Raw genomic sequence first — 25,437 nt, 5'->3', positions numbered from 1 at the left:
GACCTGAAACCAATTGCTCCATAAACATACAAACAAAAACACCGCAATCTCCCAAATGACTACTTTGTTGAGGAACATTTTCTTCATAAATGAATTGCATATTCAATGAAATCCTTGGGATGTTCCTCCGGGCCCAATACTTAATCTTGTCCAAATAATTTGCCACCCGACGTTCAAATTTGGAAAAGATTCCTTCAGATTGGAACTTTTCATAAGCCCCTCTACCAAGACTGTCATAAATATGCACTTCCATTGACGCTAATCGTAGTTCCCCAAATAGCCAATGATTAGGGGATGAATGAATCGGCAATAAGACCTGTATAAGGATCAGAAAATAAAATTATATTTATTTACATCACAATACAAAAACATAACAAAAAAACGATATTATTTTCAATATAAACTATTAAGTTTACCGTATCAACATTCCACCAAGCAACCATGAAGTTGGGGTACGTAGCAATACCAGCCATAAACGCCCTCCAGTCCTGTCCTTCTTTCAAAGCATGAGAAACAAAAAAAATTGGAGGCATTATTGTATGTCGGTCGCTCTCAAACCGTCTCTCCATCAATAGTCGGTACCAAATGGTTATATGTTGCACACATGATAGTTTTGTTATTGACTAAAAAACAATTAACTTTTAAAATAATTAATTAACAATTAATTTACCGCTGACTCCAACTATCCGTCGTGTGTATGCCCAAACAATGAGCTCCAAAAATCTCTATCTAACACGAAATTAAACAAACGATGTTGGACATCATATGAAAGCAATACATAATTTTGGATGACAACCTCACCGCCTGTTACGTAAGGTTGCAGGCGCAACATGGAGAAGTCATGAGCAACACCAAAAACTGGAGGAGGAACGGGGCTTGTTGATTTGATATCAACCTTCTTTTTTGTTCTTCTTTTTTGCTTCGGTGTCGTGTGCAACTAAAAACAATATTCAAATGTTTAAATCTATATCTTTCAGATAATTCACATAAACATAAAATCATCAGTTTATAAATAAAACGAATACCTCGGTGTAAGGAGGGCACAAATATTGTGATGGTTTTCGACTCCTCGGTTTATCGGGTGTAACTTCTTTGCCATCATCATCATCAAAATAATCTACAATTCCCGTTATTATTAGTTCGTCTTCGTCCGGCACATCATCATCAAATTTGTTCCCCGCATTGTCATTCCTCTCCTCCCACTCCTACATTAAAAATAATACTTTATACTTAATAATGAAATACACATAATTTAATAAGCAATAATATCTAAATAAACAAAATATTTATATTAATGTAACTATAAGAACCTCTTTAACTTCACTATAATCATTTACATCAAACACATCATCATCAAATTTGTTCCCCGCATCCTCATTCCTCTCCTCCAACACCTACATTAAAAATATAACTTTTTACTTAATAACGAAAGACACTTTATTAAAAAGTAATTATTAAAATCGTAAAGGTAACATCTATAACAACCTTGTCGTCTTGAATATCACCAAAAACATTTTCAGTTGTATTGTTTTTATTCATCACTTCATCTTGCACAACCTATATTTTCAAATATAAAATATGAACACAGGTATTCATATATGTTAATAAAATTTAATAAATAATGTAGCGTGTAACTAACATGTTCATCATAATTTCTTTGTGACACTATCGGATCATCAAAAGTAATGCCGTTCCAAAATTGTTCATTATTCACTTCTTCAACAAAAACCTCTGTAGGTTGTTGGTTCATAAACACATGCTGCTCCAGTGCATGTAGCCGTTTCAACACCTCGTCTAGGTTGTGTTTCCCACTGCCCCGACCTCTACCATGAGAGCGACCACTGGACGACATACTAGACGAAGATTCGTCTTGTCTCCTAAAATGGTCCCGTACTGGGGATGGAACTGCTTTCCCTTCACCATATACATACTCTTGAAATGACATATAATAAGAAGATGTCATCTCATCATCACCCGGTAACATGTTTTGTCTTGGTGGTAGCCCCTCCTAAAAAATTAAACATATTAAAAATGCATATAAAAGTATAATAATCAAGTTTATTAATAATAAACGAAATATTTTTAAACCTGCATCTTTGACCAAATCTTGTTCACGTCAACCCATTTCAATTTTTTTGTTCCACTCCATCGTTTCATCCGAGGCAAGTCTTTATTTTTTTCTCGATGCAAATCCACATGCACGAACAGCCGGAATCATCTCATATATCCATATCTACAATTTTTTACAATTACAGTAATAAAAGTTAAAATTAAAATAAAAAACATAACAATAAAACAATTTAAATATAAGAAAATTTTTATACCCTTATTGGAGTCGTAAATCCTGAGACGGAGTACTTTAAAGTTTGACCACGCTCAGAAAGTGATAAATAATTATGTATTTTGTTCCATGTATCCTCAAGGTCAACATAAGTAAAATCCCAATGATAGCTACCCCAAGCGAAGCTAACAAAACAAAAAAACAAAATTGATTATTATATAAATTATAACTTTAATAAAATAGAACTTTTAACGTAAACAAAATATACCTGTCCCAGAGATCCAAATTCTCAGCCAAAAAAAATCAATCTTGTGGCACCCGATCATTAACTTCTTTACCCAAAAAACCTTCACACAAAATGTATATCAAACATACTCTAACTGCATCAACGTCGTCAAGTGCTAGGAATGTTCGATTTAAAATTAAACGTTTCAGGTCGCCGATTTTCACCGAACTATTAGTATGGTCCGGAAATAGCCGTTCACGCAATAAACATCTTTTTTTACTGCTTATTAATTTTTCCGACCCTTTTCTCCCAATGTTTTTTGGATACTCCCCAAATTGAAGCCGGTAATCAAACAAAACTCTTCCGGCCCATAAACCATTTTCGTATTGCCTACTCGAAAATATAAACGTTTTATTCCATCTGGAGATAAAACAGGGTCCGGCCGGATCTGATGAATGAACATTTTATGAAACAATAATGTGTCCCCTTGTAAACGAGGGACATCAATAAAATAACCAAAGACGGTATCTCTGAAAATAGCACGTCTGGCATCATCTAAAATTTCAAATACTTCCCATATGTTACCGCCAGAGCCTTTTAAGTTCGCAAAGGCTTTCGTATTCATTAAACTAAAATCATGCTGCAAAAAAAAACACAAAAACAAATTAGATAACTAAAAAATATTTTTTTTTAAAATATATGATTACGAACTGCACTAACTACATAAAAAATTAGTAATGCAAATACAATTTCTTAATTACTAATATATATTTCCGATAAAAAACAATAACATACACATATATAAACAATTTTCCAAGTTATATAACAAATATATTTACGATAGAAAACAACATCATACATAATTATATAAACATTTTATTAAACAAATTTTCAACTTAAACAACAAATATATCAACGATAAATTTTCAACTTAAACAAATTTTCAACTTAAACGACAAATATATAAACAATTTTTATCTTTCTAATTAAAACTAACATTTTATAACCATATAAACAAAAAAAAATTTAAAAATAAAACGACAACCAAATTAACAATTTTGCAAGTTATACGACAACTTTATACAAATTTTCAACTTACACGACAAACACAAACAATTTCTAACAATATATATACGACAAATTTTCAACTTATACAAATGTTATACTTATACGACAAATATATATACAAACGACTATTTTGCACTTTATATAAACAATTATACAATAAGAATATACAAGTTTTCAGGTTATACAACAACTAAAAAAACAACAAAAATAACAAATTGTAAACATTATCTACGCAGTCTCTACTTGTCTCTACTTGCATTTAAACTTCAAGTATACTAAAAAAATATTAAAACTATCAAACACAACAAAATTACCCTTTTTTAACACTAAATAATACAACAAATGATAAAATAAAAAATAAGTTTAAACATTAAAAGATTTAAAATCTAACCATATTTGCGGGATTGTTGACATAATCCTCCATTTTCTTCAAAAACTAGCCAAAATTCCGAGAGAAGCCCAAAGCTAAAGAGAGTTTTTGTGTAGAGAAGGGTGAAAAATGAAAAAAAAAACGTTTATATACTCAAAATCGAGGGTATTTCGCAGATGGGAGCCATTTCGCAGATGGACCTTCTCATCTGTGAAAGTACAAGCACCTAAAGCACAGCTATGCTTTAGGTGCTTGTACTTTCGCAGATGAGAAGGTCATTTCGCAGATGGGACCTTCTCATCTGCGAAATTGCTGGCTATTTTTGTAATTTCGATTTTTTTTGGCTATTTTTGTAATGCAATTAGTGTAAATGGCTATTTTTGTCATTTTCTCTAAAAACAACGACTACTTTTTCACCCCGTGAAAGGTGTTAGCTAATAAGACACTCTTTAGATACCTCATTGACCACTTTTTAAAAAGTCAACCTATAGTTAACTACTTATAATCATTTTTTTTGGAAAACAATGCAATTTCAACCAATATAATATTTTAAAATTAAATTAGAGTGTCTATATGGTAAAATTGGGTGTCTTTTTAGCTAACCTCTTACATTTTACAATAATATTCTGCCGGAATAAGTCATTTCACATATGAAAAAAGTCAGATCATACCCTTTATGTGGTCTATGGTACCCACCACACTATGATACGACGTTTCATATTTTCTGGAAATTTTCTACAAGATGAAGCATTCATTTGCACTCGGCTGAGCATCATATGCTGAACTAGGTTAGTTTACGGTTTTTATTTCCAAGATTTGTAGTTAGATAGTAAGGCTGGTGGATGTGGACAACATGTTAAGATATGTTATCATATTCAAAATTTGCCAACTTATATGTCATATCATATTTAACATCATTTGATTTATGTAGGAAATGGTGTGTAAATGTTATAACATGTTAAGAGATACAAAGAGAATTAGATAGAGAGTGAGATAATGGCTTCTGATTGGTTGATTCTCATGTCATGGTTACATTTCTTAACATAACATCAAATAACATGAGAGGGGGGCGGTGTTCCCGTGTTATGGCGCTGTTATGAGAGCTGCCAAATCAGCATAACACCTTATGGAGTTGCCCATACCGAATAGACTAAAAGTAATCTCCCTATTATGAAGAACAATTCTGGAATCCAAAGAACTAATCCATATTAATGTGTTTAATTTGTGCGGATTAAATAGGTCATCTTTACTTGGGTTGTTGTCTTTTGGGTATTATCTTGTTTAGCAGTGTCTACGACAATTTATAATTAACTTAAAGAACCTAGAAATGCAAATTACATTGTCAAAACATAAACCGTAATTTGAAATCCAAAGAACAGTTCCAAATTTGGTTTTTTTATTACGGTTTGTTTTGTAGTTAAATGTTGTTTTTATATAGGTATTAGTGATTTTGATACAATCAAATATGTGGAATTAGTCCCATAGTGGAATCGAATCAAAACAGAAATTTGTGGCACTACATAAAGAAGTCTTTTCTGATCATTTTGCACGAATGTTTCTTGTAAAAGTAGGTTACATTCACGACGATAATAGCTCACCTCCTAAAACTTTCATAATTAACACAACTCATTTTTTGCAAGTTATCACTTATGTCAATCTGTTATAACCGCATTTTACTATATAACAATTATAACTAGATTATAGGCCGCTTAAATGCGGGAAACACGTAAAAAATATATAATCGTTTACAGATATTACATAATGATTATAAAAAAAATATATGGTTATTTGTATTATTAAAATGTGTAGAATATATATTGAAAACGATAAATATCTATAATCATTGGAGGACCTCTTTGTAGACAACATTTTTTGTTTTATTAGTTGAACGACCTTGTTCGTCTCATATAGTTATATCATTATAAGCATTTTAATTAGACGTTCCTTCCATAATAAGGTTACTTCATTTAAACATATATTGACAACCAATATAACGTTATTTCTGTTACACTAAATATTGACAACTATTTCATTTATTCAAATAAAGTTATATAATATAATTTATAGAATGTTAAATGTTATATGGATTTAGTTTTAGTATATCATCAATGAAGATTTTTTTCTAAATCATGATTGGTTTATTTTAAATTGATTATGAATATAAGTGTTAGCTTTTATGTTTGTTCTTATTTATTTGGTGTTCGCAAGAACTTTGCATTAGTTTTGGTGCAACTTTGAATAATTTTATTATTTCATCAATGTAATTTGGTATATCTTTCAATTATAAGAAATATCAAATAATGACATTTCATTACTATTATGATAATTTAGTTATATATTGTAATTTTACTAATCTTAACGGTCTTATTTTTTCTAATAACCGTAACGTTTTTACTAATTGTAATTTGTGACAAAGAAAATCGAAATATATGAATACATACATTTGATATAAGAACAAAAAAATAATCGAAAAAGATATAAAAAGCAAAAGAATGTACTGGCCTTCTAGTGCACAAGAACGAATTTTGAAGCAGAGAATGATGATGGAAGTTATAAGCAATAATAATGATGTTGTAGGAGAAGGTTTGAAGAAAAGAAACAATTGAAAATAAGTGTAAGTCACGTATTCAAGGATGAATCGTATATGTATGTGATAATTTGAATATGATTTTTCGGTATTAATGATTTCCTAATAAAAATAAATTTTGTATTAATGGTTAACTAATATAAATGAATGAAGTAATTTTGACTGGAATGGAATCACAAAGTAGTAATTTTGACTGGAATGGAATCACAAATAGTAGTAATTTTGACTGGAATGAAGGCATATATGTACAATTAATAGCATTACACATCAAGACTTCTTTCTAACTCCAGTCAAAAGCTTAGCTAATTCCAGTCAACAACTTAGCTAATATGACCATAATCTTTCATAATGCTCAATTAGACTTCCTTCAATTAATAACATTACACATCAAGATGTCTAAATAACTTGTAACAGACTAGAAAGTAGGAATTGACGAAACTACCCTTGGTAGTCAAAACTGATTAACTGACCATAATCATTCATAATGCTCAATTAGACTTCCTTCAATTAATAACATTACACATCAAGATGTCTAAACAACTTGTAACAGACTAGAAAGTAGGAATTGACGAAACTACCCTTGGTAGTCAAAACTGATTAACTGACCATAATCTTTCATAATGCTCAATTAGACTTCCTTCAATTAATAACATTACACATCAAGATGTCTAAATAACTTGTAACAGACTAGAAAGTAGGAATTGACGAAACTACCCTTGGTAGTCAAAACTGATTAACTGTCATATTATCTAAGCTAACAATATAGGATTCCATTCTTTGACTGTAATGGAATCAATGAGACAACAATGCATAGAAATAATAAGAAACTAATTGAATACGGTGGTTGAATTCATTGAAATACTCCATCAATATTCTAAATTAAATAAAGGGTGAGTAGTTGTCTGCATACACAAAAGATAGTACAAAAGATTCCTTCCAGGGACCACAAAAGAAGGGCCACCATGTGCCCACAAACCCAAAAGAAAAGCATAAATAAAACATAGTATTGTCTTTACATCACAACTTGATAACAAAATATGTGCCCACCCACTACCTACACACCAACTTAATTAAGGACTGCAGGGTTCTCTGCACTGCTCCCAACCTCAGGTATGTTCCTCCTCAATGCCATTTTGACAATCCTTTCAGAATATTTCCTCCGTCCAGTTCTACCAATTGGGGCCCTTCTTGGTACAGGCCTTGCTGGTGGTGGTGATGGTGGTGGAAGTGGTTGGGCTGCTACTGGTGGTGGTGGAGGTGGTTGGGCTGCTACTGTGGTGGTGGTGGAGGTGGTTGGGCTGCTGCTGGTGGTTGACTTGGTCCTGCTCCACTACCCCTGGATGAACTTGGTGCTGCAAAAAAATTAAAGTCTTAAGATTACTTATCAATATGATGTATTGTGTTCAGATAATTGGGACATTTACCTGATGTATTTGTTTGCTGCTTAGATGAACACTTTTTCTTGTTATGACCTGGTTCCTTGCAAATACTACACTTTATCAGGGATCCCCTTCTTGTCACAGAATGTCTAACTGGTCCACTCAACTCCCTTTCCATTGCATCCCTCTTCCTTTTCACTGATAGCCTACCAGGTAATCTTCTTCTTTTGGGAGGCAAAGGCTTTCAATAAGGAACTTCTGGCCACATATCACTACCATTAAGAGGGTTAATGTTATAATTATAGCATTTTAGATAAGCCTCTTTACTGTATGATTGGGACACATATGTTTCTACATCTTGATTCAGGGAAGAGATTGCAGCTACTCCATGTAAGCATGGTATCCCTGTAAGTTGCCATATTATGCATGCACAAGTCTTTGCAATTAGATCCACTCCATATGCTGCATCATTGAACCTAACTTCATACTTTTGATAACCACAAGGAGTAACCCCCCCACAATCTGTATAAGGCAATAATGACTACAAATTAATAACTAATAACACAAACTAATACTTGGACAGATGAATTGTAAAACTACATGTTACCTCTGTTTAATCTTCAAATCTTGTATAAGCTTCCTAATACTTGGACATATATTCAAATCCCATTCAATTCCTTCTACTCTTTGACTGTATATCCTCTCCATCACAAATATCCTAATCTCCTCTAGCATAGTGATGATTGGTTTCCTTCTAGCATGCCTAATAGCAGAATTGAAACTCTCACTCACCCCATTCTCAACTGTATCACAATCTCTGCCCTCTTTAAAAAAATGCCTTAGACCAGGTAGTAGGATCTCTGTCTATAAGGTAGTCATATGCTTGAGTATCTAAAGATTTGATCTTTTCCATTACATGTTTGAACTTCTGTTCAGTACTAGCTCTAACAGCCCTCCAAAAAAGCTTCCTGAAATGTTGATCGGTAAACCTTTTAGCAAAATTAGCCACAATGTGTCTGGCACATTGTCTGTGTTCAGCTTCTGGACACCTTTCTTTTACTGCTTCTAGCAACCCCTACAAATAACAACAACAAAATTAGTGAAACATGCATAAAAACAGATGTATAAATATGAACCAATGCTCACCTTGTGTCCATCAGAAAGAAGGGTAATGCCTGCACCAAGACCACCATCAATATCATCCATGAGGAGATCTATGAACCACTTCCATGTGGTCTTGTTCTCAACTCCAACTACAACCCATGTTATAGGGTAGATGTGGTTGTTTGCATCCCTCCCTACAGCTGCCAAAACTTCTCCCCTAACAATACCCTTTAGAAAGCAACCATCAAGGCCAATCACAGGCCTGCACCCTTCCTTCCAACCATCACTTATAGCTTTAAAGCAGACATAGTACTTAGAAAACAAAGTTGTGGAATCTGGCATGATGTCTACATCCATCCTCACAGTAGACCCAGGGGTTGTCCTCAGAATTTCATGACCATATGACCATAATCTCCCATAATGTTCAATTAGACTTCCTTCAATTTCTTGTAATGCAAATTTCTTTGCATTTCTGCATTGCCCCTCACTCACATTTATATTGAATGTTGTTGAAACTTTAGCTTTCATCTTCCTAACACTCATTTTTGGCTTCTCTATAATTTCACTCATAAACTGTTTTCCTAACCACTTATAAGTTACTATGGACCCAAACTTAAACACCCTGCTACAATTATGTTCACTAACTAAAGATTTTATCTGAAAAGTCCTCTCTTTACTCATCCAAGAGGCCCAAAGTCTAAATGGACAATTAGGTGACTTGTTTTTTTTTTGCAACACTTAACTAACAATCTTTGGGAGTCATTTTTTTCAAACCAGAGATCATATCCATTAGCAACTGCATAGTTGCTCAACATGTTTTTAAGCTCATCAGGGTTAGAAAATCGCATACCTAATAGTGGTTTCATCTGATTCCATGGTTGTCTATCATCATGTACAGGGTATTGAGGTTCAACATATTCAACATCTTCATCTAATGTGTCTAGACAAAGTTTGTTTAAGAACCTGTCACCCTTGGTTTTGTTGGCTGGGAATGGATATTCAACATCATCTTCTTCATGGTCAACAGAATAAGTCTCCAAGAATACTGAGTCTTCATCCTCTTCACAGCTGTAGTCTTCATCTTCATTTTCCTCTTCCTCAATCCATTTGAAGATTGGTTCATTATAGTGGTCCACATACACATTCATTCTCCTTTCATTTGCATAAGCCAAATCCAAAAATTCTTTGTAATCACCGTCATTCACCAGTGTATGAATTCCCTGACTTAAAGACTCTTGTGGAAGGCATAAGTAAATGTCTTTGCTTCTAGTTCTGGTGAGCTTTTGAAGGAATTCCATGAACTCCTCGTACTCAAATGCACTGAAGTCAACATCTCCTACTGATTGTCTGTCGGGATCAAAGTATACTAATGGGTTGGGTGCAAACGTTCCATTATATTGGAAATCCACTACAATGAAGTTTCGATCAATGGGACATTGTGATGAAGCCATTACAGAGACCGATTGAAGATTGAAGGAGAAAAAATCGGGGGTTAATGAGACTTGGTGCCCTAATCGAATTTAAGGACCAAACGAGACTTCACTCTTAACTTTAATGACGATGGGAGGCAAAATCGAGGCCTACATGCCATCTCATTGGCCACCTAGGAAAAAAAGCCACATCAGACCCATGCAATCGTTGAAACCGGCTATAATCAGTCATAGGGGGAAATTTTACACGAATCAACAAGTTTAATGGCTATTAGAGCACGAAAAAAAGATTAATGACCAAATGTGACAAAAATCAATAGTATGTTACCCTCTCAAGTCATTATCCCTAAACTTTTTATGGAGTAATTTTCTCAACCATATAGTTATTTAAATTGTATTTGTTTTTTACGGTTGGAAACATTCATTATTGTGTCACCTCCATCATTAAAATATGAAGTGGTAGAATTTAAACGAATACGAATAATAAAACCTTTGAGAAGCAACAATGCAAAATGCAACACACAATCCCAAAAGAAAATCAGTGAAAACCATAACCAAATTGCATATGCATAAACTGGGAGACCCAAACACAGAGATCCAATTTTTTTTCCTTAAATGGACATCATCCTTTTATTCATTAAGATTCAGCAACACTCACTCTCACATTTGAACCTCCCTCCAGTCCACTAGTCCACTAGAGAATTTAAGAAGACCCACGGGTCAACCCGCCAAACTGATTAAAGCCTTTAAGATGAAGAGTTGGACACGACCCATTCCACCAAAGTTGGGATTGCAAATCCTGTTGCTGCTTTCTTCTTGTCACTCCAAACGGGTCCCGCCATGTCAATATGCAACCATTCTACCTTCTCATCCACAAACTGCAATAATTCACCACAATCTTCATCAATATGTTTCTTTATATACCCCCCACTAATTGTTCTTATATCATGATAATGAGGAGAGGGCATTTATGTCTTTTGCACACAGACGACCCCTGTCCCATCTTTTGGGTGGGGACAAAAGGTTTGACCAATAATCAAATATCTAATATGAAATTACTTGTTCTCTGTGATGAGCAGAAAGGGTAAAAATGTAATTTTGCAATTAACCTTAAATTCTTTGGAGAAAACACAGATACCTGTTTCAAGAAAAGAGCTGCAGTAATAGAACCACCCTGACGACCACCAGTGTTGACCATATCAGCCACCCCAGATTTCATCGACTCCCAATAACTTTCCTCCATTGGCAACCTCCAAAGCTTTTCTCCGGCGACTTCCGAGGCGGCAACCACCTCCTTTGACAGCTCATCACTCGGTGTGAAAATGCCTGTTTTATCATTTAAGCAAAATGTCAATAATGACTATTTTTATATATCCTTTTTTTTTATCTTATTAATGTATTTGTGTATACCTGCAATTGAGGGCCCAAGAGCAACCACACAAGCTCCAGTCAAAGTTGCCAAATCAACTATCTGAAGAAATTATGGAATATGCCATGTCACCAATTCTTTAACAACTAAAAAAGCTAAATGCAAGAAACAGCAATGTACTTTTCATTGATTTGTGTATGTTAGCATTCAACTTTCATTTTTTACTATTACAATATTGTAATTCCACATAATTTTTTTCTTATTAAGGCATTTTCTTTAAAAAAAATCTACCAAATAATAGCAAAAGTTACCTTGTCTACTCCTTGATTACAAGCGTACACCAAAGCATCAGCAAGTGTAAGTCTGCCTTCAGCATCAGTGTTGTTGACCTACATTAACATTAAAGATTCAATAGAATTCTTCAATTATATATACAAGATGGGAATTCAAACTTCATAATTGTATTTACAGAAAATGCCTTCTGAATACACTTCTAATTTGTTATGATTTATCAAATTTTCATGATTTTTTGTAAATCTGTACCTCAATTGTCTTTCCATTTGAGGCTGTCAATATATCTCCAGGCCTCATACCAGTTCCACTTATCATGTTCTCACAAGCTGCTACTATAAAATGAACCTGTAATAGCATAGTTTATAAACAAAAGTCATATATCAAAAGTATAAAAAGGTTTTATTACTTTTTTTACTTAATGGATTCACATTCAGACACTTCATTCAATCCAAAAAAGAAACAGACTTTATGTATAAAAAGGAAGAAACTTTCCCCTTATCAGGTAACTTTTTTATAAAATTTCATTAGAACATATCATTTCACCTCTACACCAAGCGGTTTAATTTGACCAAGGGCTTTTGCAGCACCTAAAACCGCTGCAGAGCCGCCCATATCAAACTTCATCAGCTCAATTGAACAACCAGGTCCTGTCTTAATGTTGTAGCCACCACTGCAAACAGAAAAAACAACAAAAAATGTCACATTTGGAAGAAAATATGAAATACACATTCTCTAACTAATAACAAATTTGAAAACAAAATAAGAGAATATCATTATCACCTGTCAAAAGTCAACCCCTTTCCTACTAAAGCAAGCTTGGTTTTAATGGAACCACTTGGAGGTTTATAACATAAATGGATAAACTTTGGAGGATTTGTAGAAGCAGCAGCCACACCAAGATATGAACCCATTTTCAATTCTTTGCATTGTTCTGTATCCAATATCTTTGCTGTAATTACATCACTGTATGCTGCAGCAATCTTTTCAGCTTCTTCCGCTAATACCCCTGAAGCATAAACATAAACATGTAACAAATGGGCCCAAAAAGGGTAAAAAGTTAGCCAAAAAAAAGGATGACTAACCAGGAGTGAGGACATTAGCAGGGGCATTTACAAGCTCTTTTCCCAAAATTACCCCTGAGCAAATTTCTTCTGTGTACTTAAGTTTCTTTTCTAGCTCGGGTCCAGATCCAAGGCCAAAAAGGTCAACAGAGTTAAGAGTGGATTTCTTTGACTCGGATTTGAATCTGTTATCTTCATAAGTACCCAATAATGTGCCTATCATAAACCAAAGAAAATAACTCAACATTTAGTAATCCTATTCCATGTATTAATTATCTAAAAAAATTCAAGGTGCAACCTACCTAATAAAAGATAAGAAAAAATAAAAACTTGCCTTTTGCTATTGCTGAAGCAGTAGCAAGCTTTGATTCAGTAGTTAACCCTTCTGAAGAAGCAAGAGCAATGGCAACACTTTTTGCTTGAGAAGACTTTGCAACTGATGCAACAGACTCACCAAGACTACGATAAGATGGGCCTGTGGGACCCTTTCCAAGCCCAATTAAGCTGACCCGTTTGGATCCAAGACCCGCAAATCTAATAACAGTTGATTGTCCAGCTTTTCCTGTGAAATCTTCCTCACTAGATACTTCTGACAATAATCCACTCAATTGGGAATCTAACTTGTTTAAAATCGGGTTTTGGAATTTTGAGTTTTGGTCTTTTGCCATGTCTTTCTCTGTGACACCCACTGCGAGTATATCTCCTTTCCATTCTACCAAATTGGTCTCTTTAGCAGCAAAAGAAATCTTGCATGTTTCAAAAAGAAAAAAGAATGATTTAGAATGGGGTCTTGTTGCATTTATCATTTGTTACAAGTTCTTGAAATGCTAATAGAAAGATCTTTAGATTCATTTGGGTACAAACATGTTTTGGGTCTTAGAATGGAGCAATAAATATGGGTAAGTTGTATAGATATGTTTTCAGTGCAATTAGAAAAAGATAAAGAGAGAATCGGGGTTTGCATCATTTGCTTCATGAATCATATACTATGTGGATCTATATTGATAAAACAATCTATTTTGATTACTTTATCTTTTAACTTCAAACTTGACAAAGAGCTACTTATGTTTAGAAAAATTGGTAACCTTTTGGAGATCAAAAGCTTGACAAAAATCATACCCTCCTTGAATTGGAAGACTTTTTTAATCTTTCAATTAATAGTTGACTTTTTATTATAATAGCACCATTTACTTCTTTAGTACAGTTCAAGTATCCGATTATATGTATGAATTAACGTCATACCTACGTCCTAGATTACACATAAGCTATTTGATATAACAATTTTAGCACAGATCAAATGATTTCACAGCTAGGTTAGCGGGTACGATGAACGATTAATCGATCATAAAAAAATAGTAATAACAGAACATGAATCAAGAAAAATGATCGAAACTATGATAGAAATAAACCTTGGGATGGTCGATTTGGGCAGGATGAGTGAGGCCAAGAGTGGCCTTAGCGACAACGTGAGCCATACGTTTGCTTCTTGGAGAAGAAAACAACAAGGGGTTTGCAGAAAATGAAATGATACCCAGATGGGATATGGATCTAAAGTTTTTGATAATGGAGGAAGATGAAGATGGGGATGACGCGAGAAGAGTGAGAGAAGAATGTGCTGCAACTCTAATGGCGGTTGCTGCTGCCATTTGTAGCGGATGGTGCCTTTATATAGGGGGTAGAAATTGGGTGAGATGAAAAGGGGGGAGTCGTGGTATTTGGATGAGTAGCATGTGATTATAAAATTTATTAAAATAATATTTGAAGTAGCTAGCACAAAACCTTACTATATCTTCTATTTTTTTTTTTAGCAATGGACACTATAAAATCCACTATAACACGACTTTTTTTTTGGCCTTTCTATGGGAGTATACGAGTATGTTATCAATCACCGGGTCCCATACTTGAGGTAGTCAGCCTCAAGTACATGTGAGATATGTTTAGCACACACTATTTGTTTTGGTTTTCTATGGACTTTAGAGGGACACATAAGTCTTTTTTCAATTTTACATAAATGCATATATGTTCATGTTAAAACTCTTTTAAATCATTTTAACTCTTTACCATAAGTCTTTGCCACTCTTACATAAGTAAAACTCTTTTAAATCATTTCAACTCTTTACACTTTACCACGACCAATCAATAATAACATGATTAAAAAACTACAATTTCTTCTTTAATTCCATAAAATATGTATACATGCTTAAAATTACAAATTATTCTTTATTATTGACACGATATATAGATATACTATTACATAAGTAATTATTAATACCGCAAATAAATGTGTTGTTTTCTTATAGATTCTTTTTGTTTTCAAAATGATATATATATATATATATATATATATATATATATATATATATATATATATATATATATATATATATATATATATATATATATATATATATATATATATATATATATATATATATATATATATATATATATAATGTGATAATCATGCCTTTTTTTGAGCATAATAGATAATTGTTTGAAAATTAACAAATATAGTTGCCTACTTGGTCAACTCTCAAACTGGGTTAATGTTTCACCAAATGATATTCTTTTATTCAGTTTTGGAATAATATGATTTAATAATGATAAAGAAAATATTTGATGCCGATCAACTTCTGCCATGTCTTTTAATTGTTAGGCTGGAGGGAGTGGTGCCACCGAAACCGCACTCCCTCCCTTGCCACGTAAGCGCCACGTCACATTTTACCACTTAAGTGTGGTTTCTTGCCACACCAAGGGTGTGGTGCCACACTTTGCATTTCTTTTATTTTTTTGTTTTTTTTTTAAGTATTTTAATTTAATAAAACTTCTTTTTTTTTAACTAATTTAATTTAATATACCTTCTATTTTAATAAAAAAAAAAACATAATTCTTCATTACTTGAAAATAAAAATAAAAAAACAGTACATTGCGTTACTAAAAAAAACCACACACATGACATTTAAATAACCCTATAAACTTAAAAAACATAAATAAAATAACTAAAGGAAACTACATAAAGTCGTTCTCCGAGAACTCGTCTTCGGGGTCATCCGGTGGATCCAAATTAAGGTTAATGTTTTGAACCCCGTAAATGTGTTCCACCAAGTTATTGCGAAGATTATGAAATGTTTCATTGCAACGTATCTCTGCTCTTCTGTTTATATACTCTTCGCCACCAATTTCTATTGGCTGTGTCTCTGGTATTATTTCTTCCTCGTCAAACGCACATATCGCTCTTCCTTCGTCTTCAATAATCATGTTATGCAATATAATACACGTATACATGATTTCTTGAAGTTTTTCCTCGCCCAAATAAGCTGCTGGTTTTTTCAGCATGAACCACCGTTTCTTCAGAGCTCCAAAAGCACGCTCAACATCCTTCCTAGCTCTTTCTTGAGCTCTCTTGAATTTCTTTCGTCTAGAACCATGTGGAGCTGAAAACGACTTAACAAACACAGCATACTCAGGATAGATTCCATCGACCAGATAATAACCATACTTATATGGCGTTCCATGCACTTGAAAAGAAGAATCTGGTGCGGATCAATCGTATATGTTGTTAAATATTGGTGAACGGTTAAGAACGTTGATGCCGTTAATCGAACCAGGAGAACCAAAAAAAGCATGTCAAATCCACATATCTTGTGATGCAACTGCTTCAAGTACCACCGTTGGGTGACCATGATCGCCTCGTGTAAATTGCCCATGATATGCTGTAGGGCAATTTTCCCATGCCCAATGGAGACAATCTAAGCTTCCTAGCATTCCAGAAAACCCATACACACTAGCATGATGAGCTTGCAATTGCAAGATGTCATTACGTGTAGGCTTACGTAAATATTTTGGACCATAAAACTGAATGACAGTTTTGTAGAAAAAATGGAGATTGTCTCGTGCTGTCCTAGCAGACATCCTAAAACTTTCGTCTAACGCATCAGGCGGAATGCCATATGCTAACTGACGAAGTGCGGCCGTGCATTTTTGTAACGGAGTGAAACCGGGTGTACCTCTAGCATCGTAGCGTTGTTGGAAAAAACTGCACTCCCTCGTTACATCTTCAACTATACGTTCGAATAAACCTTTGAGCATTCTGAAGCGCCTACGAAAATAATACACTTGGTAAGTGGCATTCTCTGCAAAATAGTCTTGCACCAAACGTTGGTTGGCTTCTTCACGATTTCTGTAAATGTATTTTCGTGTTCTCTGTTGAGAACTTGCAGCTGCGTTGTTACATACAACGTTGTATGTTTGTTCCGCCATTTGAACACACGCAATAGCGGTATCAAAAATAGTCTGAAATTCTTCAGAAGATGAAGAAGATGACATTTTTTGGAGAGTGGTGATTTTATAAAAAAAATAAAAAAAAAATAAAAAAAATAAAAAATTGAGAGAGAGAAGATTGTATTGTGAAAAAAATTAAGTTTGATATGTGTATATATATAGGAAGGAAAGAAAAAAAAAAGACGAAATTGCGTTCAACGGTCAAAATTTTGACCAACCAATCAAATATCGCGGTCTTCAAAGGCCGCACTGCGGTCTCAATGGCAGGAAACCGCACCCTGGGGGCGGTGTTCCCTGCTGAGGTGGCACCAAGGTGCGGTCCCAAACCGCACCATACCCTCTAGTCTTAAAACCAAACCAAACCAAACCAAACGAAACAAAGTCAAACTCAATATTGCAATCATAAAACTAATATTGCATGAAGATACAAATTATCATAAACAAGAACGAAAAGATGCCTTAATAATCCCCTCAAATCTCTACATACAAATTATCCAAAAAAAAAAAAAATTCATCAAATACCAAATCCAATTACCCAAAAACAATTCGTATAACTAAACATATCAATAAAGCACCCCTAATCTCCCTATAAATCATCAAGAAAACTACATAATCAATCAATCAATCTTGACCGAAGAGTAAATCAGCCTGGTGAACCAGAAACACGCATAGAACCCAATCGTCCCGGTCAACACGAAGAACGCATACGAAGCAATCAGCATATACCCAAAGTACAAAATCCCCGAAACGCCCTTGGTGATATTAAGCTTTGTGAAGAAATAGAAAACCGAATACAAAAACAGATATAAAGCCGATGAACCCGATGTCAAATACGCCCTCCACCACCAAAGATAATCCTCACTACAAAGCTGGAAGTAGCACAAAACAATCGTGATCTCCGCACACGTCACAATCAAGATCAAAAACACAATAAAAAGAAACCCGAAAATATAATAAAACTGCTGCAACCAGATGGATGTTAGGATAAAAAACAACTCGATAAAAACCGCACCAAATGGCAAAATCCCACCGATTAAAATCGAGAAAATCGAGCTCATGTACCAAGCTTGTTCCGGGATTTGCCTCGGGATTTTATTCGTTTTCACCGGATCTTCAATTCCGGGCTTCTTGAATCCAATGTAACTCCCAACGAAAACCAACGGAACCGAGATTCCGAACCATAAAAACACCAAAGCAAACATCGTCCCGAACGGAACCGCTCCGGATGACTTCTCCCCCCATATCAAACCGTTAAGCACAAAGAAGACGGAAAACGCGATTCCGGGGAACATAAACGCGGTCTTGAGGGTAATCGCTTTCCATTCCGTTCCTTTGAAAGTTTTGTAAAGACGCGCCGACGCGTACCCGCCGAAGATACCCATGAGGACCCAGAGGAGGAGAAGGGCGGTCATGAGACCACCGCGGTTCGATGGGGAAAGGAATCCAAGGACGGCGAAGATCATGGCAATTAGTATCATTCCCAGGAATTGGACTCCGGTTCCGACGTAGACACAGAGGAGGTCGGAATTGGATGGCGGGCGGAATACGTCACCGTGTACGAGTTTCCATCCGGTTTCTTCTTGCGCTTCTTCTTGTGTTTCCAATTGGTTGTATTTTGAGATATCGCGGTAAAGTGTTCTTAACATGATCATGGCTACCATCCCGGAAAGGAATAGAACAATCATGAGGGAATTCACGATTGAAAACCAGTGGACTTGATCGTCTGCCATTAGAAGATACGTGTCCCATCTTGATGCCCATTTGATATCGCTTTCCTGTTTTTAAAAAAAAATGTTAATTGATTTGATAAAAAGAAAACCATGGTGGGACCCACAACTTAACTTACTTGGAAATCAATGTCATAAGTGAAAATGATTTCTTTTTTGTCTTCGACTTCTTGTGGAGGATCGGAGCTTGTGACCATGCGTTTTGCGTGAGCATCACATGTTGATAGGCGGGTGGTTTTTGCATTGAATTCACCATCATATTGATGCTTAACACTGTACACAATCAATGGAAACAAGACTTAATTCAGAAAGAACGACTTAATTCAGAAAGTCAGGGAAATGAATTTGAGGGTTTTTTCTATTAAGTGATTAAGTCATAATAAAAAGCTTTGATTGTGTTGTTACCTGAATGCGTTAACTTCAAATCCTACAATTCTTGCAGAATCAGTTTGCACATCCTTGTGAAACTTCACAGTGAATGTCAAATGGTTGTTGATAAAATACTTTTCTTCTTTTGTCTGCAGATAATTACAAGTTAGAAAAAATATAATAAGTGGCTGTTTCTTTTTGAATTAATAAGCTCAATCAGTTAAGAACTTAATCTGGACAGCTATAGATGAATGTTGTTAAAAGTTGTGAATATTATGAAATTTGTTTTTTGGAATGTAGGGGTAAAATGGGCATTTAGTCTCATTCAGACACTTTTTCCACACAGGACTTGCTATATACAAGTGTTACTTTTTTACTTAATGTAAAAAGAGCGGCTTAAGATCCCCATTACATCCAAACTTTTTACAAAATTTCACTCTTTTTTTTCTTTTCCTTCCAATTCCCCAAGCATGCTATATACAACACTTGATAAATAAATAAATAATAAATAATAATAAAAAAAGGGTCTTACTCCTGCATACTGTACTTTGCGTCCCACAAAATATCCATGCTGATATATAACAGGTGAATCCTTTTCCAGCCTTGTCATGGGAACAACCAAAGGTAGATTGTCCAATATCCTGTCCACAAAAGCTTACAAATCAATAACAACACAAGGGTATTCATGTCTTTTGCACCAACAAGAGATCAAGATGATGATGAAAAGGGTATCCGTGTCTTTTGCACAGACGAGATCAAAAGCAAGTCCTTGTCCCACTTTTTTTGGGTGGGACAAAAGTTTCATTCTTTGTCCCATTAACATCAGTCTCAGTCTCTCCAATTCCAATGCACACCAAACACAGTACAACCTATTCTATCATGCCAGGTCTTGTCTTTTCATGTCTTATCCTTGTCTAGGCCTACATAATAGTGAAATTCAAAAATTTTGATGTTAAGTGTCTTACATGTTAACTCTATACTCATCATCAATCTTTTCCTTAAATTCTTTGGCGGTTTTCTCATTTAATACTCTTCGGCATACAACATTGCACATTTGTGGCACTCGCATTTGAAACTGCAAACAAATGTTCATTAGAAAACTATAGAACATAGTGTAAAAAGGAACATAATTGATCCAAAAATTGTAGTTTTATACCTCATAAGGAGAATTTTCTATACGATCACCACGAAGAACTTCCCCAAGATTTTCAGCACTGTCAACTATTTTATTTGGGCGACAATAAGGGACAGAGTAGTAAGAATATGGGAGTTGAGTCTTTGTAGAAGCCAATTTGTTCACTTTTACCCTCAGAACATCTCCCTATAATCACAAAATGAAAATATTTATACACGTTGCTAAATGGGTGGATGTTTCTTTTTAACTTAATGCAGAAACAACAACTTAATACAAAAAGTCAAGAAAGAAGACTTTCATGATATTATAAACAAAGAAGCCCATTGTCTTTATTTTTATTTTATAATAATAGTATAATACAGTTGTTGTCTGTGTGCATACATTATACATATACACATAGACAACAGTAGTAGTATTTGAGGTATCCTTAATAGCTTGATAGCTTTTAAGAGATTTTCCACACAACAGGAAGGCCCCATTTGGTGGATACAATACAAGGGCTTGTATGTGGGAAGATCTACTCCTTCAGCACTATTACCAGTGTGTAGGGCCCAAAAGCTAATAATCTCAATTTATTAATTTTCAAATCAGATCATTTTCATGGACACAAGTTGAGTTCTAGGGGGCCTATAGTCATCATAACATACACAACTCATAGTTAGATTGTTGACAGCTACGTAATAAAAAAGATTAAACCATTAGATTAGAGTGTAAGGATATGATAATGATTAGAAGCTGAGATCTCAGAAGACAATGATCCAAATGAAGCAAGATCGACAACAGGAACCAACGCCCTGTCATCTAAGTCTAAGATCACTACACCGAGTAAACAAATTGGGGAAAAAAGTTCCTGATTTTTATGATTAATCAAGAAACAGAAGCTAATACATACGAACATGGAAGCTAACAATGGATCTTGGAAAAGAACATGCCGACATACTAGATTCTTCCGAAATCAATGAAAACACAAGGTAACTGTAACGATCTATTTAAATCATATTTGATGAGCAATAACAATAACCCTAACTAGCAATATCATCAAACATTGAAACACCAGAACCACATTGAGGTAAATCGGAATTTCTTGCCTTATAGAAATCCTGGGGTGCGACACCAGGGAGGTAGAAGGAGTATCCATGGATGGATAAAAGAAGAAGAACGCAGATCCATACGTGAAACCCTAGATGCGATCGATTAGCCATATGATCGGAAAGGAGAAATGAAAGATTTTGAGATCTGGGTTTTCAGATCCGTAGCCGAATCTCTCAAATTCTCTTCTAACAGTGTGTAATGTGAGAGTTTGGTTTTAATGGCAAAAACCTGCACCCAATTGGGGATCAAGAAGATGAGTAGAGAGTGGAGATGATCAAACGCATTTCAGCCGTTTGATCATTTTACCTTAAATGGATATCATCCACTGTCTCTTCTAGTCTATACTCATAAAGGTTATTTAAAAACAAATTTTAGACGTATAAAAAAAGTTATGAGAATACATACATATATGAATTGCAATTTCTATTTATACAAAAAAAAAATCTTTTAATGTCAAATTTATCGAAAAGCACCTAAACGAATTCTATATATCAAAGTTTTAAATAACGTTAGGTGTGATTTGATGACAATATCAAACCACAAACTTTTACGAATTACGAGTTGTGGCGAATCATGTCGTTTGTAAGACGTGACTTAAGGCGATAATTTTGTATATAATTAACATATATATATATATATATATATATATATATATATATATATTATTGTTCATTTATATATACATATATGATTTAAGACAACATTTTATTAAAATGTGACAGTAATATAAGTCATGGAGCCATGACAAGCTTTTTATAATCTTGTCATATATTAACTATTTATAAAATTTAGTAATTAGCCAAATAAATGTTAAAATGACAATCTAAGAAAGTTGGTAACCAACTTGTTTTTGCAGGAAGTGTCATACCAATTAATTAAACTTGGTACAGTAATTGTGCAAAAGTTTAAATACTAGGAAGTGTCATACCAATTAATTAAACTTGGTACAGTAATTGTGCAAAAGTTTAAATACTAGAATACTATTGTACCAGCCAAGTTATATATATATATATATATATATATATATATATATATATATATATATATATATATATATATATATATATATATAAAGAGAGAGAGAGAGAGAGAGAGCGCTAGGTTCAAATATTCTAACTAATTATTATGTGGATGTATGGATCAATGTGAGTCAATCATTTCAAAACCTAAATCGGGTAAATTTTTAATGTTATCTATTAATTAATTTTAGTAATTAAAAAAATATTAAATTAATCCTTTTAATTTGGGCAAGATAGTTTAAGAATTAATTAAATAAGGCAAATTTTTAATGTTATCTATTAAATAATTTTAGTAATCAAATCTATTTGTTCAAAAATTATATATTTAAGGATGTTATTTGGACTATTATTCTGTAAAAATGTGTATGAATATATGTTTGCATTATAATGTTTGAATATATAATGATCATGTTATATTTCAACTGAAGGTTCAAGAATATTGTTTTTCCACAAGAAGTTACTTCAATCAAAATATGTACTCTATCAGAATATATTTTTGCATTTTTATAGAATATCGTTCTAACATAATTACATTATAAAAGAATAAAATTGAGTAAAATTAAAAATTATGTTAAAATTAAAAATGATTTAATTAAAAAAATCATAATTTAAAATTAAAAGAATCGATATCCCTTAAAACCCGAAATTTTCATCAATTAAACATGTGTTTCCTAATTTAAAGATAGGTAATTCATTACTTAATATAACTAAAATCATTGGTCTACATTCATCCCTACATCCGCATAATAATTAATTAGAATACAATAACTTAAGCATATATATATATATATATATATATATATATATATATATATATGTATGTATGTATATATATGTATGTATGTATGTATGTATGTGTGTATATATATGTATATATATATATATATATATACACACACACATACTTACACAGATAAACACATAAAATCGTATATTTCAATTCTAAAAGCACAGGTATAAATCATTTAGCCACATTAGTCGACAATTATTACCACTTTAAATTAAAAAATTAAAAAGTTGGGTGAAAGTTACTTCAATTAAATTCTTTAGTAAATCAAAAATATAATTAAATTAATTTCATTTACTAAATTCAAGATTACCCGATGTGCTTGTTGGTTCTTAAATCTTATAATAAATAAGTAAAACAAAGATGGTATAAATAACTACTAACTTGTATCAACCAAAATTATTGATAGCCAAATAAGTTGATACCAAATATACTTGGTATGGTACTTGTAACAAAAATATGTACCAACTATAGTTTGTATGGTACTCTTGTAGCAAAAATATGTATCAACTATAGTTTGTATGGTACTATGTACGGGGAAAAAATAAATGGTGGCATACCAAGTTCATCCGTAATATAAACTAATTTTCAAATTTGTTTTGCATGGTCTTTCTGTAAAATGTAATATTATAACTTGGTGTTGATCGAGACGTCAATGATGAAATTAACTTTTAACTTCTTAAGTATGAAACATAATCATTGTTGCTACAAACAGAAAAAATAAGAATGAAAATGTAACATCCCGACTCCCATGTATAAATTTAAAGTGTTTTATATGCATTTTGACAGGGCAACCCGACGAGTTGGAGGCCCCAACTCGTCGAGTAGAGATTAAGATGGCCACGTAGACTTTGGAATCAACTCGACAAGTTGGAGGACCCAACTCAAGGAGTTGGATCTGAGTGTGAAAACCCTAATTTTCAGGGTTTACACGCTATTTAAAGGACCTTAAGTCATTTACCATGACTCCCTCATCACCTTATCACCTAGAGACAAACCCTAATCAAGCTATTTTCCATTTTGAGAGTGTGTAAGGCTAAGACTGTGTGTTTTAATGCATTCCTTTAAGAAATTTGAAGAGTAAAGGGGGGTGGAACAAGAAGGAGTCTTTGGATCTGGCATCCATTTAGTTATAGCAGCCATTTGGAGGTAAAAGGCCATAACTTTGATCACTTGTTTGTTAGATCTCTCCATTAGAGAGTTTATGGCTATTTCTAGCTTCTTCTTGAGTTATTATTGGTTTGGAGCATGCTTTGAAGCTAAGACCTCAGACTTGGACACTATTAGGCCCTTTAAGCCTAAAGACTCAACCTTTATCAATCTTTGGCCAATCTTCATGCCTTAAACCCCTTGTTGAGCCTTATATTGGAAAAGTTAGCCCCTAAATTGTGACAATCCGAAATTTTCATTCGGTCAAACCCTAAAAGTCAATCACTTCATATTATAAGTCAAGTTCACTTTTATTTGTTTTTAGGAAATTAAAGTTCGTTTGATTATTTTAATAATTAATCTTTAAACGAACGGGTGAACGGATGGGCCGTCTCGGGTCTTGAAATTTCAAAAAAACCGCGAAAACCACGTAGCTTAGAAGTTCACGACCAAACTTTTATGTTTGGGCCGTAAACTACCCCAAAAACCATAAACTCATGCTTAAACATGAGTTTACTCCCCAAAGTACATCACTTCTCATTTTCACCCTAAAGAGTAAACTCCAAAACACTCTTAACTATCATCCCGGTTTTCGCTCAATTTCCCGAAAAACTTAAGTACTTATTGGCTTGATCTGTTGATGTATCATAACTACCAGTGATTATACATCTTTTCATCCATCCATTTTTGTGTTTTGATTAGATTTCCA

The 25,437-nt window shown here is 33.7% G+C and overlaps 3 protein-coding genes and 2 long non-coding RNA genes across 5 annotated transcripts; all 5 read right to left on the bottom strand.

The window, feature by feature from the left end:
- Positions 1-811: 811 nt before the first annotated feature.
- On the bottom strand, positions 812-1,395 carry LOC128126271 (uncharacterized). Its single transcript, XR_008224054.1, has 3 exons — positions 1,311-1,395; positions 1,026-1,205; positions 812-937 (listed from the first exon to the last, which is right to left on the bottom strand). It is a non-coding gene; the product is annotated as an uncharacterized LOC128126271 (long non-coding RNA).
- A 5,996-nt stretch (positions 1,396-7,391) lies between these two features.
- LOC128126270 (uncharacterized) lies at positions 7,392-8,417 on the bottom strand. The gene is made up of 2 exons (XR_008224053.1): positions 7,957-8,417; positions 7,392-7,884 (listed from the first exon to the last, which is right to left on the bottom strand). It is a non-coding gene; the product is annotated as an uncharacterized LOC128126270 (long non-coding RNA).
- A 2,570-nt stretch (positions 8,418-10,987) lies between these two features.
- LOC111909254 (leucine aminopeptidase 1) lies at positions 10,988-14,887 on the bottom strand. The gene is made up of 10 exons (XM_023905042.3): positions 14,579-14,887; positions 13,504-13,915; positions 13,191-13,385; positions 12,889-13,114; positions 12,652-12,778; positions 12,358-12,453; positions 12,126-12,203; positions 11,856-11,916; positions 11,584-11,771; positions 10,988-11,323 (listed from the first exon to the last, which is right to left on the bottom strand). The coding sequence occupies exons 1-10, from the start codon at positions 14,813-14,815 to the stop codon at positions 11,192-11,194; spliced, it is 1,752 nt and encodes a 583-aa protein (XP_023760810.1). The 5' UTR covers positions 14,816-14,887; the 3' UTR covers positions 10,988-11,191.
- A 1,291-nt stretch (positions 14,888-16,178) lies between these two features.
- Positions 16,179-17,495, bottom strand: LOC111909240 (uncharacterized). The gene is made up of 2 exons (XM_052763593.1): positions 16,850-17,495; positions 16,179-16,702 (listed from the first exon to the last, which is right to left on the bottom strand). Exons 1-2 carry the CDS (start codon positions 17,493-17,495, stop codon positions 16,179-16,181), a joined length of 1,170 nt encoding a protein of 389 aa, XP_052619553.1.
- A 392-nt stretch (positions 17,496-17,887) lies between these two features.
- On the bottom strand, positions 17,888-22,100 carry LOC111909255 (transmembrane 9 superfamily member 8). Its single transcript, XM_023905043.2, has 7 exons — positions 21,770-22,100; positions 20,703-20,867; positions 20,512-20,621; positions 20,079-20,187; positions 19,583-19,695; positions 19,297-19,450; positions 17,888-19,225 (listed from the first exon to the last, which is right to left on the bottom strand). The coding sequence occupies exons 1-7, from the start codon at positions 21,881-21,883 to the stop codon at positions 18,068-18,070; spliced, it is 1,923 nt and encodes a 640-aa protein (XP_023760811.1). The 5' UTR covers positions 21,884-22,100; the 3' UTR covers positions 17,888-18,067.
- Positions 22,101-25,437: the final 3,337 nt, after the last annotated feature.

This window comes from Lactuca sativa, chromosome 5 (genome assembly GCF_002870075.4).
Source record: "Lactuca sativa cultivar Salinas chromosome 5, Lsat_Salinas_v11, whole genome shotgun sequence".
NCBI lineage: Eukaryota > Viridiplantae > Streptophyta > Magnoliopsida > Asterales > Asteraceae > Lactuca > Lactuca sativa.
Note: the sequence above shows the minus strand (reverse complement) of the source record. Positions and strands in the feature narration are given on the sequence as shown.